Source organism: Theropithecus gelada, chromosome 9 (genome assembly GCF_003255815.1).
Source record: "Theropithecus gelada isolate Dixy chromosome 9, Tgel_1.0, whole genome shotgun sequence".
NCBI classification, from domain to species: Eukaryota; Metazoa; Chordata; class Mammalia; order Primates; family Cercopithecidae; genus Theropithecus; species Theropithecus gelada.
Genome location: NC_037677.1, coordinates 120,354,882 through 120,371,827, shown reverse-complemented (window position 1 = coordinate 120,371,827; position 16,946 = coordinate 120,354,882). Strand labels below are relative to the sequence as shown.

Sequence of the window (16,946 nt, the reverse complement as noted above, 5' to 3'; positions counted from 1 at the left end):
ATGAAATATGTACAGTGCAGATCAGTGACTCACTGCCGCAGAATGATTTTGATATTCACTGTTGTCTCTATCAGAAAGCAAAGCACTTTGCGTAATACCTAGCACGTAGTCAATGCTCTGTAGATACCTGAAAAATGAAAAATAAACAGTAGACATTGTATCAGTCACCCTCTATATCTATGTATCCCTTTCCTTTTGCTTTTTAAAATTAAAACTTGTTTTAATCAGTTTTATAACAAACATACTTCACATTGCACCCGGCCCCTGACTGCCATCAAGCACTGTGGATGGCACAGCTACTGGAAACTTTTTCATTGTCTCTTGGGGAATTGAAATCTTCAATTCTTTTTTTTTTGAGACAGTCTCACCCTGTAACCCGGGCTAGAGTGCAGTGGTGCCATCTCAGCTCACTGCAACCTCCGCCTCTCAGGTTCAAGCAATTCTCCTGCATCAGCCTCCTGAGTGGTTGGTATTACAGGTGCATACCACCACACCCAGCTAATTTTTTATATTTTTGGTAGAGATGGGGTTTCACCATGTTGGCCAGGCTGGTCTCAAACTCCTGACTTCTAGTGATCCACCCACCTTGGCCTCCCAAAGGGCTGGGATTACAGGCGTGAGCCACCGTGCCTGGCCTGAAATCTTCATATCTAAATAATATGCACATATTGATCTGTATCAATTTATAAATGTGGACTTGATCTTTTAGATCCCTATTCTGGAAGATGAGGCTATCACACATTTTTTTCACCCCTTTCCCCTCTTCCATCTTTCTGATAAAATTGTAGCTCAATTTTTGGGTAAATCTGTATCTAAGGTTTTCATTATTATGACTGAAAATTTTGCTTCCTACTTACTGAACCAAGAAATAATTTAATTCTGAGTCAGGAAATATTTACTTTATATCATTTCTTAACAACCTTTTGTTTTTCTGGACCTGCTTGTATTTTTAAGAACATATTCTTCCCCACACCCTGCAATAGGTCTGGATCTGAAAATAAAAAACAAAACAACCTTCAATATCATTTTTTATGCAGCCACATCTGTTCAGTGGTTTTTAGTCCTGTTTTATGTTTTACGTTTCTGTTAGACACCCCTTCAGAAGCCATTTCACCTGCTGCATTTGAATGGGCTACTCTCTGGGTCTCCTACATGGCTACTGTCTTGGGTCTTCACCATCATTCTGAGAATTCTCTGCTATGTTGGAACCCTTCATTTCTGGATCTGATATATTCCTCTCTGTAGTGTTCAGCCTCATTTTTTTGGAGTGCGTCCTCTAGTGCAGGGTCCCCAGTCCCCCGTCCACAGACCAGTACCAATCTGCGGCTGGTTAGGAACGGGGCATGCACAGCAAGAAGTGAGTGGCAGGCCGGAGAGCAAAACTTCGTTTGTATTTACAGCTACTCCCCATTGCTCAAATTATGGCCTGAGCTCCACCTCCTGTAAGATCAGCAGTGGCATTAGATGCTCAAAGGAGCGCAGACCCTATTGTGAACGTGCATGTAGGGGATCTGGGTTGTGCATGCCTTATGAGAATCTAATGCCTGATGATCTGTTACTGTCTCCCATCACCTCCAGTTGAAAATGTCTAGTTGCAGGAAAACGAGCTCAGGCTCCCATTGATTCTACATTATGGTAAGTTGTGTAATTTTATTTCATTATATATTACAATTTAATAATAATAAAAATAAAGTGCACAATACATATAATATGCTTACATTATCCCAAAACCATCCCCCACCCCCAGTTGGTGGAAAAATTGTCTTCCATGAAACCAGTCCCCGGTGCCGAAAAGGTTGGGGACTGCTGCTTTAATAGCTTCATGGAAATGGTATATGAAAAATAGATTTTTTGAGAATGTGTGAATCTGAAAATACCTTTATTTTATCATCATGATTGATAGTTTGGCTGAGTGTAAAAATTCTAGGATGAAAAATCTTTCCCTTTCAAACACTGAAAGCACTGTCCCTCCATTCTTCTAGCTTCAGATGCTGCTATTGAGAATTCTGATGTCATTCTTATTCCTTTCTTTCTTTGTATGTGTTCGTTTTACTGTTGTTTCCTCTTTGGAAACTTTTAGAATCTTTTCTTTATTTCTGATGTTTTGAAGTTTCGAAGTGATATTCCTTGGTGTGTGTATTAGTTTTTATGTATACTAGATTCTTCGTGTTTCGGAGACTTAACTGGAAAGTATAGTTTTTATTTGGTCGTTTTTTCCCCCCTAAAATCCTTCTGGATTTCTTCCTCTGCTTTTCTTACTTTTCTCCTATTGTCTATTTTTGTGTTCTGCTTTACTTTTTGTGAGATTTCTTCAACTTTATCTTTTTAGACTTTCTGTTTTAAAAATAGAAAACCTTTCTATTTTGAAAGTTGCTGACATTTTAAAAATTCCAACTTCCACATTCTTAATTTCTAAGAGCTCTTTCTTGTTCAGTGTTTTTTCCTTCTTTAGAGTATTCTGTTCTTGTTTCATGAAATCAAGACCTTTCTAGAAATATTAATTATAGATTTTTAAAGCCTTTTTTCTGTTCTCTATTATAGTTTGCTTGGTGTTCTATAGCTGGTTGGGGGAAGGAGCTGGAGCATCTCACTCTTTAGTGTGCTGATGCCCCCAGAAGTTACTGTTTTTATCCATCATGGCACCCTTGCCCTCCTCTGTGCCTAGTGTCCCCAGTCCAGAGTCTCTACAGTTTGCTTTCTTTTCAGAGAAAAATTTCAGGTCCTCTGTGGAGTGGGGGTGGAGATATGGGGGAATTAATTGTTTTTTTTTGTTGTTTTTTTTGTTTTCTTTGATACTGAGTCTTGCTCTGTCACCCAGGCTAGAGTGCAGTGGTGCAATCTTGGCTCACTGCAGCCTCTGCCCCGCTGGTTCAAGTGATTCTCCTGCCTCAGCCTCCTGAGCAGCTAGGATTACAGATGTGAGCCACTGCGCCCAGCCTAATTTTTTTTAAATACACATTTTGAAGGAATTCCCTGTTGAGTCCTGCCTTAGCCTTACCTCCCAAAGATATCTTGAAACCCAGGTTCTCAGCTTTTCTAAGGTTCTGTGTGGCTTACTTCTTATTGTGCTGTTTTGACATTTGCACTTCCTTCTCTTGCTGAGTCATTTAGGATTCCTCCATCCGATTCTGTCTTCATATATTGTAATTTAGGGCTTTTGTGTGTCTTCTGGTTTTATCAGAAATCAAAGTTGTATTTCTGTATCTTGCTTTCTTTCTTTGGGGTTGACTTTTGAGAGAAGAACACAGAGAAACTAACATGTTTATCCTATCATCTTGAAACAGAAAAATCCTATTAGATTGATCTTAGACAGTATCAGGTTTTCTCTTTGTTATGGATTTGATAATTCCCACATTTATCTTAAGCAAAATTGAGTCTGTTAGGTACATTGGTGTGCTTTCTTTAAGAAAAAAATGCATATAATTTAATTTCCTTTATAAAATTACATTACTTCTCCATTTTTTTGGTATTGTAGTAGAAAGATTCATTCCATGTTAGTGACGTTTTCAAGACTAGTGTACCCTTTAAAGAATCAAATCTTTTATTTCACCAATTTTTAATTGAAATTTCTCCAAAATTTATCAGTGATTTCTCTACATTATTAAAAAGAAAGAGATGAATGCATTCTTCTCCTGGTTTCTCAGAGGCATCATCTGAATATCATTTATTGCACGATGGTATAATTTTGTAACATCTCAGGGGCTGGTACCTCCTCTTTCACTGAATTCTCCCAGGCACTTGCTTTTTAAATTCATAATCGATTTTGCAGAGGTGGCTGTCACTTCCCAATGAGTCATCTTTGGAAAGAGCTCTCCATTCCCCTGACACTGTGCTACATTTAATTGACTGTCCAGTGTGCTCAGAAAGAACTGAGATTGGCAGCAGAAGCAAAATATTCAGGCTGGCAAAACTAGGAGCCTTAAATTTAATTTCAAATCCTGGTCAGTAGACTTTGATGGACAGTTCCTTCCAGTTTCCATGATTCTATAGGGTACATGTCTCAGGCTATGTGGCAGTTCTATTCTTATCTGCTAAGCCTTAGGTGTCTAACACTGTACTGTGGTTTTGTCCTGATACAACGCTTATGTTAGCTGGTGCAGTGATGGATAGAGTTTTGCTCAGTGCAATCTTTGGCCAAGTTGTTCACTCCTATAGCTGGACTCTTAATTGCACATTTCCATTGCCCATTCTAAGGCTGTCCCCAGAATTTGAGCTGAAAGTGCTCAGAGATAGGGAAGATGAGCTGGTTGATCATTTTTATCATTCAGACTTTTTTTTTTTTATCTGATCATAAGAAATAGCTTTGTGAAAGAGCCATGGAAAAATAGGGTTAATAAACGAGGATGCTTCACTTGGTTCAAATGTCCTTTTTGGGAGGTGAGGAGTCAGTGAATTATCTCTTCACATGGTGATAATATAGAGAAAATTCCAGAGCAAAATCTTTACCTATCTTGGAAATTCAGATCAAAAGAATTTTTGAGCAAGGCATGGTGGTGTGTGCTTGTAGTCCCAGCTATTCAGAGGACCGAGGAGGGAGGATCATTTAAACCCAGGAGTTTGAGGCCAGCCTGGGCAACATAGCAAGGCTCCATCTCTGAAAAAACAAGAATTTTTGGTAGTAATAGCAACTGATACTGAACACATAAAATGACTTAAACACTAACAAACAAATGTTCACTGGATAAACTTACCCTTCAACGCCTAGTTCAAGTATCACCCTGGTCTTGGGGCTTTCTGTCTATGGGCGGCCCTACACTAAGTTAGGGATTCTGTCCTTAAATGCTCCCACAGCGGTTTGCTCATATTCCTGAAATAGCGCCGGTCCCACTGTGTTCTAATTCATCTATTTTCACATCTTTCTTCCTGCTTAGATAGCGAGGTTCTGGGAGGGAACGATTCACCTTTGCGTCCCCAGCACCTGGTGTGCGTGGGCTGCTGTGTGGGAGATGGTTTATGTGTGCTAGATGAATGAGTAGTAGGAGTACTCATTAAATTTCATCTTTCACACTGGGCAAAAAGAGGACATGGTGTATTGAAATATTTTCAACTTGTGGATACGAAGCATCTCCCTTTTATGATTTAGGGTAAGACATTCAGGGCACAATTAGTTTTTTCTTTAACACCTTCCTCACTTTCTTCTCCTATCCTCCCTCCCTTCCTCTCAGTCTCAGGAAAAGGTGTGTCTTAATTTTCTTCAATTAAGAGTCTTTTTGAAGAACACCCCTTTCTTTCTTTCTTTCCAGGCGGGCATTAATGAAAATGATTTTTATGACGGAGCATGGTGCGCGGGAAGAAATGACCTCCAGCAGTGGATTGAAGTGGACGCCCGGCGCCTGACCAGATTCACTGGCGTCATCACTCAAGGGAGGAACTCCCTCTGGCTGTGAGTGTACCTGGACATGTGCTTTCTGGACCCTGTTTTGGGTCTCACTTTTGAGGGTCTGGATAGACACAGGGAAGTTGCAGAGAGGTGTTTGGTGATGGGCAGTAGAAGGGGAGAAAATTGGAATATGAACAGGAGGCCGGGCTCACTGTCGACACATTCTCCTGGAAGGAAGGTGCATCTCAGAACGACACCCTCCCCCTGCACAGGAGTGGAAAGAAAGATCTGCCCCCGGTGGTTTAGGCAAGTGGCTGCTGTCTTGGCTCTGGGATGAGATATTGGTGTCCTGACTGGTGGCCAGGGCACAGCCCAAGGCAGGACCTCTGGACAAGCAGTGAGTACACAGTTCTGGAGTCGAGGGCATGGATTGTCCAGATCCTAGGGAGAAGGACTGGAAGTCTAGGTTCCTGAATGAAGGACCACCGGAGAAGTAGTGAAAGTCAAGGATGACACAGCTTGAGGCCTGCGAATGAGAAGGGGTTCCATTTCTCAGAATTTCACTCAGGACCAAGGCTGGGACAGTGACAAGTGTGACCTGATTGTAATCCCAAGAGAGATGGGTTGCAGCCCCTGGAAACCCCCTGTCTCATGACATATGCATACAGTGGAACATATTATTCAGCCTTAAAGAGGAAGGCATGCTGCCACATGCTACACGTGGGTACAGCTTGGGGTCGTTCTGCTGAGTGCAATATGCCAGTCACAAAAGACAAACACTGCGTGATTCCACTTCCATGACGACCTAGAGCAGTCAGATGTATAGCGGCAGAAAGTAGAATGGTGTTGCCAGGGCTAGGAGGAAGGGGGAATTGGGAATTAATGTTGAAGAGGTACAGAGGTTCAGTATAGGTTGATGAAAAGTTCTGGAGATAGATGGTTGCAAATGTGAATGTACTTAATACCACAGAACTGTACAGTTAAAGATGGTTAAAATGATAAATTTTATGTAATGTTTATTTTACAATAAGCAAGCAAAAATACATGAACAAAATCACCCCGTCGACCTCGGCTCAGGGCTGGTTGTGGAGACCGAGGCAGAGCTGCATCTGTGAGGGATGTCGTGTGGCTCCAGCCATGTGGACGGTGGTCATGCAGAGCTTGGGGGCTTTGTGGAGGGGTGTAGTAGAGTCAGCAGGACCTCGGGTGCTTTCTGAACGTATACAAGAAATCTTCAAATTCTTCTAACATCTGCCTACATTGAGAAGCCAAGATCACAAATGTCCCACGCGTGAACATTAGGAAACTGTGATATTTGTGAGCTCAGATCCCTCCTGTCTGCAGTCCTCCCCAACGCTCCCATCTATACTGCACTCTGAAAGCTCATGTCTTACCATCTTTCAATATTTACTAATTACTTGGCAATCAAATAAAATCAGAGTTTAATTTGCTGACTAGATTAATTTTAATTTCTGGAAGGTCAACATTAATAAATAAAGTGGGATAAGTGAGATGAACCTGGCATCTGTGCTCACATTTAAACACCTGTCATTGTCCCTGCAAAGGGGACTTTCTTATGCAGTGACAATTGTCAGGCAGTGACTCATCATCTATTTTACTCTGAATTTTTTTTTTTACTGTAAAGACAATATTATAACATCCAGCAAAATTTTAAAACATTATGCATGATTCCGTGGTCCTTATGCTAACAGATTTTTTTCTCCCATATTGCAATCATGTTACATATCCAGTTATTTTATTTTTAACTTAAAGACATATCAGTAACATTTTTCATGCTGTTACTCAGGCTTTGTAATGATCATTTTTAATGGCCTGTAATTTACTCAGCCACACCTCCATCACCGTCTCAATTTTCTATTATCACATATCATGTTGTGAGAAAGCATTTTCATACTTTTTCTTCATTAGAATTATTTTCTGTGAGTACATTTTCAGAGCTCGAATAATTTGTGCATTTTGACAACAGTTGGTTATGCATTTATGCCATTTTGTGTATTGCATTTTATTTGCCTTGCTTTTCAGTAGCGTTTGTGTATGTATTTGTTGATTTTTCCTCTGTGGCATGCGTTTTGCTTTTAGCAGTAGCTTATTCCCATAACAATTGTTTTCACTGTTGATATTCTGAAAGGCAAGAATTTATGGGGGCAGTTGGGTTGCTCAGGAAAAAATGGAAACTTAAAACAAAAGACTGTTTTGAGATTATCCATGGGGATTTTTGCCTTAATGTTTGCATGTTAAGCTGTCTGGCCACTGTCCTTAGAGACCCAGTAGTCGGGTTATTATTGGATTAGAAAATAAGTGAAAGGTAAGTATAAAGCTCACATTCCATTTCAGCTAGAAACACAAGAAGGTTTGGGGTAAGCAAGGAATTGCAGTGGAACAGTGTCTTTCCTTGGCTCAAACAGTACAGGAACATCTCAGAGGGAAGGCAAGGGATAGAATTACTTTAAGAGTTTATTTTTTTAAATGTATTTCAAGCCAAATTATTCTCCAGGAACAATGAAAAGAAACCTGATGAGTTTTGGTTTGTCTTATCTCTTGGAATAGTACTATCTCCAGTGAGAACTGAAGAGGAAATGGGATTAGGATACATCTTGGTATCTGAGCCTTTTTCTATCTCAGTATGTCCAGAAAACATGTCAAAAATGAGTATCATTCAATACTAACAGCGAGGAAGGCAATAGTCATCTCCCTTTCTCTCTTGGCATGACCCATCCCCACACTGCTCCCAGTACAGACGGCTATGGTACCATTTTTAATATTTCTATTGATTGGTTTTCATGTTTCTTCCCACTAGTCTGTGATTCCCTTGATGGCAGATCCATGTCTTGGCAGTCTTTATTCCTGGGACCTTACCCAGGACCAGGCGCCTATTAGATGCACAAGAAATAACTCTTTAATGAATGGGTATCAATATGAAGTAAAGAGTCGACAAAGACTCATTCACATGGAGTGGTAATGAGCTAACTGATCTATGACGATACATGGATGAGCATTTATTTATATTATACACGTAAGGGGGGGAATGTGGAGGGGTTCGGGAAGAGAAGGTTGAGGAGCCACAGGTGTGTGGAGCTGGACAGCTCCTGTAGAGCGGCCGCCGCGTCAGGGCTTTCGGCCCTTGCTGGTTTCGAGATTTCTCTTCTGTGACCCTCAGTTTCCCGTTGTCTAAAAATGAGATAACTACTCTCTATCTCATAAAGATGTGGTGAGAGTAAAATTAAATTACAATGTTTTAAATGAGCCAGCACATAATAAGTGCACAGTAAGTGGTAGCTGTTCCTGCCACACGTCTTTGGGTTTATCTGTAACCGTGGTTTTCAAGCTTTATTTTTAGGTATAGATTCTTCTCTCAAATAAAATCTTTCTTGGAAATATTTAGAAAATATAGACAGAGAAAGCTGCTTTGCATGAATCTGAGGATTTGGGGACAGTCACCTACCTGGTCCTCCTCTCTTCTTCCTCACAGGAACACCTCAGAGGACAAATTGGTGGAAGTATCTGTGTGTAGGAGCCTAGTAAATAGCTCGAGGGGGTCTGCGCAGGTTACTATCCTGCACACTCCCCCGGTGCCCGTTGCCACTTCCCAGGTCCTGCAGGGTCGCAGGCAGAAGTGGAATTCACAGCAAGACAAGCCATGGCAGAGCTGGAATTAGAGTTTGAGTTTTCTAGTTAAGTGTGCAGAGCGTACCCTCATCTCACAGCGTGTTGCATTTTGGTTGGTAATGTTTCAGAAATGGAAAGGGAGGAACTTGCCAGCCTGGTAGATTTTTCCAAATGGATGTTGCTATTCAGAGTGGCTTCTAGCTGGCTATTGAAATACAGAAAGACTTGACTAGCAGTTGGAGTTACAATATACACTTAAGAAATAAACTTTTTCTTTATAGGACGTTTATAGTTGGATTTTATTTTATTTTATTTTTTAGATGGAGTCTTGCTTTGTCACCCAGGCTGGAGTGCAGAGGTGTGATCTCAACTCACTGCAGCCTCCACTTCCCAGGCTCAAGTGATAATACTCAGCTTCTTGAGTAGCTGGGATTACAGGCACCTGTCACTGTGCCCAACTAATTTTTGTATTTTTAGTAGAGATGGGGTTTCACCATGTTGGTCAGGCGGTCGTGAACTCCTGACCTCAGGTAATACTCCCACCTCGGCCTCCCAAAGTGCCTGGATTGCAGGCGTGAGCCACCATGCCTTGCCCTATAGTTGGAATTTTAAAGTGAACATTCATGATCTTATTTGTTTCTGATACTCTCTGGATGTCTATTAATTCATTCCTATGATGTTTATCAAGTGCTCCACAATAAGCACTAGGGATATAAAAGTGGGCAAGAAATGGCCCTGCCTGCAGGGAGCTTTCAATCTATTGGAAGAGTCCAATACCTTCATGGGTCTACTAGACTCAGCAAGGCACATCCCATGGTAAATGGGCACAGGGGAGCTGCTGTGAGACCTGGGGGACAAATGGAAGAGATGAAAAGGCAAAATCACGAGACTCAGCCACTGCGGTCCTGACGCGAGCTCATAACCAACTTGATGATAAGTTCTACAACTGCAGTTTTATTAGTTTTCCAAATAATTCATGCTATTTGAAAGTAATACAATAACTTATACAAATATAAATTATTCAGTATCATTAAAAATATAAATTATTCAATATTATTAAAACAACCAGATTGTTTTAATGATATTAAATAATTTATATTTTTCACAATTATGAAGTATCCTTCCCTACTGCATTATAATTTTGTGCAGTGTTAGTATACTAATGAAAAGCAATCTTTTATTTCCCTAATGACAGAAAGTATATTAGATATATGAGTGTTAACAGTTATAACCAATGTGATGATTGAAAAGTTAATTATTCTGCTTGAGGTGAATAGATGGCTCTAATGATTTGGAATAAATACAGGCAGTTGGAAGGAGCCAAATCTTTTCAATTTTAGCTCTTTAATGGACAAAATGATTCTGTGTATATCTTGAAGTCTGTGCATTTGTCCTTTAAGTGGGGCAAAAATTGGATGAATGAGTTTGTGAAGTGAGGGCTGAGGAAGGTTAGCTGGTAGGCTGACTTTGTAAGAAGGAGTTAGGCTAATGAGAGGAAGATGGATGGAACTTCTGCTGTGAGCCAGGCTCTGTGCCTGAGAGCGCAAGGACGGGGAGGCTCAGCCCTGAGCCCTGAGACGCTCGCTTTCTGTTTGGCAACGGAAAGTCTTAGCAGGAGTTCCACATTCGGCTTTTCTTTGGAGAGTTCTGATGGTGAAGGGAAGGAGTGGGTAAGTTGCCAACATCAGAAGGAAGACCAGGACAGGAAAGGCGAATTTCCCTCCTTGCTTCTTGGGAATCTGGCTGTTTCTCGGCTGGACAGAAGATCCAGGTGGAGGGAAAGTCAGTGGGTGATGGCTGATGGGGCAGGTCCCTGAGGGGCTGACTCTGGGGCAGGGGCTCACCTGGAAAGGAGGAGGGTCTCCTTTACCCTGAGATCTCTCCTGCGGGGAAGATCCAGGTGGAGGGAAAGTTGGTGGGGGGTGGCTGATGGGGCAGGTCCCTGAGGGGCTGACACTGGGGGGCAGGGGCTCACCTGGAAAGGAGGAGGTTCTTATATACCCTGAGATAGTAAAGGTGGGGAGCAGTGCTGAGGGGTGTTCCGAGCCTTCACCCTAGAGGGTTTCCCATTCTTGGTGAAGTAGGAGGTGGGGTCCTCTGCAGACAGCGAGTGTGGCAGAATTCAGGCCTGGAAACTCAGAGAGAGTAAGATCTGCAGTGAGATAAAGGACAGGGAGCATCTTCCTCCAGTTGCAGAGAGGGCTCTGTGGGCATTGGAGATGTGGAATTGTCACTGTCCTTTTGGGCACGCTTGGCGGTATGTTTACTAGGGGCAGTGGAGTTGGTGGCAGTTGCAGCTGGAGGATATCAGGAACGAGGGCAGTGTGGCACTGGTGGCACCAACTGTGTCAGGAATGAGGGCCTGTGAGACTCAGGGCTGGTGGGGTGGGAATTCAAGCTAGAGGGCTGATTCCCTGGAGGTGCAGGGCAGGTTCAGGAGCCCCTGTGGGAGATGGGGCTTCAGAAGTGACGGAGGATTGGCAGGGGAAGACAGTGGCCCTACCTGAGGACCCCATGGGGCAGTGGAGTTGACGACTGGGGTCAGGATGCAAGGGGCTGAGATGGAGCCAAGGGGGATTTCCAAAGGAGCAGACTTCTGGGAATCTTGAGGCTTGAGGACTGGCTACTCAGCACCATCCCTGTTGGGGGGATCTCCAGGGGACACTGGACCCTGCAAGGATCGGGAGAGGAGATGAGGAGGCAGCTGAAGTGACAGTGGGGTCTCTAGCAGAAGCGGAAAGGGAGATGAGAAGGGTAGAGACAAATACAGAAGCAGCTGGAGGACCTTGGTCCAGGGCGTGGGGGAGCCCGAGCTTCCCCAAACACCTCCTTTGGTCGAGGTTCCCATTTTCACAGCAGGAAGCATTCAGCAAGTTTCACCCTTTCTCTTCCACTGGATCCAGCTTTCTGCTCCCCTGAGGCATCATCCCGGCCTCTGTGTCCCCTTGTTCCTTCCAAGAGACCTGGGCCCACGTGGCAGCAGCCTGCCACAGTGCAGAGAGAAGGTGCAGGGCCAGGCCAGGAGCTCAGAAGCAGAGTGCAAAGTGAGCCCAGCACTTCATAAATCATTCACCCGTCTTCTCGGGAGAGAGGGTGTGTGTGTTTGCAGAATGTGTCACGCTGTGTCTCCTCGCTTAAGGGTGAAATGAAATGTTTGGCACCTATGGGGGGCTGGGGAGAGAGAAGTTTCCAAACTCCTTTCTAACGTCTTTGAAAACTGTCATTTTCTGAACCATAGTGTTTAGCATGAAATAGAAGTGTTTTAATGAAAACATCTCTAAGTTCAAGTAGAAGGCCGGGCATGCAATCATTTCTGCATTTTATGTTAAATTTCAGCAATGCAGGGATAGTTACTTGAAATTAAATAAAGCTTTCACAAGGGGCTCGTTCTTGGCTTTCTGGGTGTTGATGAAGGCATGAGCTCTCAGATGGGGAAATCTCTGAAATGGAAAAAATTTTTGAGTTTGTTTCCGGATTGGAAGGTTCCACCCTGCTTTATCTGAGGGTCCTTGTTCCCTAGCTGTGACCCCCCCAAGAAGCCCCCCAGATGGTTGCTGGGCACACCTTGCCTTTGCCTCCCTCTGTTTTTTTGTGGGGAGGCCCCCTTGCTGTGGGCCCCTCCCCTGATTAGCTCACTAATGTCCCCACCCCTTGACCCATGTCTTAGTCCATTGGTGTTGCTATAGAGGAATATCTGAGGCTGGATAATTTATAAAGAAAAGAGGTTTATTTGGCTCATGATTCTGCAGTTGTGCAAGAAGCATGGTGGCCGCATCTGCATCTGGGGAGAGCCTCAGGCTCCTCCCACTCATGTCAGAAGGCAAAGGAGAGCTGGTACGTGTGCAGAGATCACATGCAGAGAGGGGAGGCAAGAGAGAGGGGAAAGGTGCTAGGCTTCTTTTAACAGCCAGCTCTCATGGAAGCTTGGGAGAACTAATAGGGCAAGAACTCACTCAGCACCCCCGGCCCCCCACCAAGGAGGGCATTACTTTATTCATGAAGGATCTGTCCCTATGACCCAGACACCTCCCATTAAGCTGCATCTCCAACATGGGATCAGATTTCCACATGACATTTGGAGAGGTCAGTCAGACTACAGCAACCCACAAGGGCCTATGGAGACTGGCTCCTACTGCCCATCAAATGTCATTCCCTTTGTTCATTGCACTCCAGCCCAGGAGCATCCTTTTTGTTCCACAAACACACCAGGCCTGCTGCTGCCCTGGTGCCTTTGCACTTTGCTATTCCCTCTTCCTGCAGGCGCAACCCTCCTTGTGCTGAGGGGCCTTCTTTGCCCACCTTTTAAAACCCAGCCTCAGTTGCCTCATGTCCTCTCTTGGCTTTATTTGACCACCTGTCTATTTGTTTGTACTTACACTGATGTTGCCCCTGGGGAGCAGGCACGGTTGTTTGCCCTTGAATCTCCAGTGCTAGATTAGAGCCCTGCACAGGACAGGTCTCTATGACCAGCCCCTCCTGACCCTGTCTCCTCTGGAGGCCAAACAGCTTCTGCCAAGCCAGAGTCCACCTAGCATAGGTGGGGCTCTTTAGTGCAGAAACCACTGGGAGGAAACCTGCTCCAGGACGCCCTCCTGTGGGGATGCAGCTCCACTCCTTTGCTCTCTGTTCCCCCAGATGACCAGGTCCTCCCTGGTGTCAAAGAGTGAATAAGAGCTCAGATTCTGGAGTGAGACTGGGATTCCAGACCTACTGAGCTGCACATCCTTGAACCTGTTTCTGAGCCTTTCAGGTCCCAGTTTCTTCATCTGTAAGATGGAGATGTAATCGTAGCTACCACATAGGGTTGTTGTGGGGATTAAATGAGTTAATTCCCATCAAGCAGTTAAGATTGTCCTTGGCACGTAGCAAGTGCCCTGTAGGAGTCTGCTGTTGCTGCTGTTTTCTTGGGTCTCCTTCCCTTTCATGGAGGGTCCTGTTCTCATGCCAGTACTGCCCCTACCCCATTCCTCTATCTTCTCTCCAGCTAAGCTGAAATGTGCTCAGACCATATCCTCGGTTCTCTGATGACTCTCACTTGCTCTGTGTGGTCCTAGCATCGTTAACTGGGAGGCAGCTGCCACCAGCCTTGAGTAGGTGAGTAGGCCAGTGGCCATCTCACCCTTCCAAGCCTCAGTTTCCTGGACCGTGGGAAGAGGAGACGCCTCACTCTTTCAGCTTGCTGAGTGTTGGTGAGATGCCTGTGGAAAGCTGTGAGCTCAGCCTGGACACATGGCAGAGACACAATAAGCTGAAGCTTCTCTCATTTACCAGGTGGCCTCATCTTACCTCTGAGTACCCCCAAGCCCTATTCATCCCTAGCTGGGACCTCCAGCACCCCCAGTGCCTCCAGAGGGCACCCAGGAAGGCCCTGGCAACTGAATCATGTTGCAGCTAAGAAGTAGCATCTGACATTTTATGAAAATATTCCTGTGACATATCTGTATTTTGTTGGCATAAATTTGACCGGCAGGAACTTTTTAAAAATAAAAGCACATGGGTTCCCTACACCAGGGCGGCTGGGCACTTTGCCTGTGTTACCTCCTGTGCTGTTCATCGTAACCCTGCCCACGTGGGTTCCTTTCTTCTCTCATTGTATGGATGAGAAAACAGGTTTAGAAAGCCCAAGTAACATGGCTTAACCTTCTGTCTTAGTCTGTTCATGATGCTAAAACAGAAATACCTTAGACTGGGAAACTTATACATAACTGAAGTTTGTTTCTCACAGTTTGGGAAGTCCAAGATCAAAGTGCTGGCAGGTTCCATGTCTTTTGAGGTCTCCTCTCTGTTTCCAAGGTGGCGCCTCATTGCTGCATCCTCCAGAGGGGGTGAACTCTGTGTCCTCCTCCCATGGCGGAAAGGATGGAAGAGCAAAAGACACTCAGGTGCTCGCTTCACCCTCTTTTGTAAGAGCACTAATCCATTCGTGAGGGCTCTGCTCTTCCCCAAAAACCCTACCTCTTTTTTTTTTCTTTTTTCTTTTTTTTTTTTTTTTGTGACGGAGTTTTGCTTTTGTCACCCAGGCTGGAGTGCAATGGCAAGATCTTGGCTTACTGCAACCTCTACCTCCTGGGTTCAAGCAATTCTCCTGTCTCAGCCTCCTGAGTAGCTGGGATTATAGACGTGCCCCACCATGGCTGGCTAATTTTTTAATTTTTAGTAGAGATGGGGTTTTGCTCTGTTGGCCAGACTGGTCTTGAACTCCTGACCTCAGGTGATCCACCCGCCTCGGCCTCCCAAAGTGTTGGAATTACAAGTGTGAGCCACTGTGCCCAGCCTAGCCCCTAGCCCCACCTCTTAATACCATCACATTAGAGGTTTGGTTCCAACATATGAATTTTGGAGGGACACACACTCAACCACAGCACCCGCTTTGCCTTGTAGTAAAATCCTGTCCTTTCTGCCCCCTCTTCCCTGTCCAGCGCATATCTCTCCCCACAACACTATTGCTCGGGGCTTTCTCCTGTGTTGTGTGGCTCGTGCAAGTGTAGACACCTCCACAGGCCTGGACTTGTGTGTGCTTCATCTGAGCCATTGCATGGCTCCCCCAGGGCTGACTTACCCCTCAGATGCAGGAGATGCAGTGCCTGGGGTCTCATGACCTTTAGGGGGTCCATGAAAGCATTTAATTTCTTTTAAAATCAAAAGAAAACCCCCAAACTTCTAGGTTGAAGAAAACATTCAAATATGTAATGTTAATATATTCATCTTTATACCGTCATAGTCATAAAATATATTTAAAACTTTTCTTTTTGGAGGAAGGGGCCCATGGTTGGCAAAATAATCACACCGCTGCCCTGCACCAGTCTGCGCCCCGCACCCCCCGACCTGCTCCCTGCCTGCCAACCCCCACTCCTCAACCCCCCTACCCCAGGTCCCCCAGCCTCCACCCACAGGATGTCATTATCTTAATCCTTGGAATCTGTGAATATGGTTGGTTACATGGCAAAGACTTAAGTTTGCAGATGAAATTAAGGCTGCTAATTGCTTGACCTTAGAGTAGAAAAGATTTTCCTGGATGACCTGGGTGGCCCTAATGTAATCACTAGGGTTCTCAAATATGGAAGGAGACAGGAGGAAATACCAGAGATATGGCAACTTGAGGAAGGGCTTGGCTGTGGTTGGCTTTGAAGATAGAGGAGCAGACCTACAATAAGGCAGGGGTGGCCTGTAGACATTGGAAAAGGCAAGAACAGGGACTCTCCTTAGGGCCCACAGAAGGAATGCAGCCCTGATTTTAGGACTTCTGATCACTAGAACCGTAAGAGAATAAATTTCTGTGGTTTAAACCACTAAGTTTGTGGCAGTAATAGTAAATTAATCGTGCCCACAAAGGCAAAGTGCCGAGAGCACATGAAAGTCCTGAAATGGCTTGACCAGCCACCCCCATGCCTGGCTCTCTGATGCTGGATCATGGGTGCTGGCGCTCCCAGCTCTAGGCAGTGCCTGCTGAACCCTGGACAGAGGCAGGGCTGACACACTTCTCTCTCTTCTTTAGGATTCTTATGAGCTCTTTCTTGGGTTTCTCTCTTCCTGGTCCCTCAAGCAACTGTTCCAGATTTGGGGGGCTTTCAGGACCTTGTACTTTTATTTCTCTGCACTGGGGCTGTTTAGGAACTGATTCATCCTGTACCCAAATTTATTGTGACTTGGCCCGCAAAGTGGCATTTCCCTAGCTCTCTCCCTGATAGACATTTTTACTGGAGGTAATGGAAAATAGATAATATTTCTAAGTTTACAGCATTTCCTCCTGTGGTCTGAATTCTCAAAAAGCCATGGTAACCAGTCCACAGTGAAAAATCCAATAAATCAACAGTTCACACAGTGTCCCACATTTGGCTGTACTGAGAATGTGGCAGAGCCATTTAACTGCATGATTAGAGTTCCAGCAAAGAAAGACATACACACACACACACACACACACACAGATAGAGATGAGTGCACACCCATGTTCTGAGTGCAGTGTGCACCCATGCTTATTGTAGACATAAGATAAAACTTT

General features: G+C 44.4%; 1 protein-coding gene across 1 annotated transcript in view; it reads left to right on the top strand.

The window, feature by feature from the left end:
* The window catches only part of CPXM2 (carboxypeptidase X, M14 family member 2), a 145,291-nt gene that overhangs the window by 43,563 nt on the left and 84,782 nt on the right, over positions 1-16,946 (top strand). Inside the window, exon 4 of the mRNA XM_025397641.1 lies at positions 5,244-5,383. Coding sequence (XP_025253426.1) covers positions 5,244-5,383 — 140 coding nt within the window. The remainder of the gene's footprint in view (positions 1-5,243; positions 5,384-16,946) is intronic.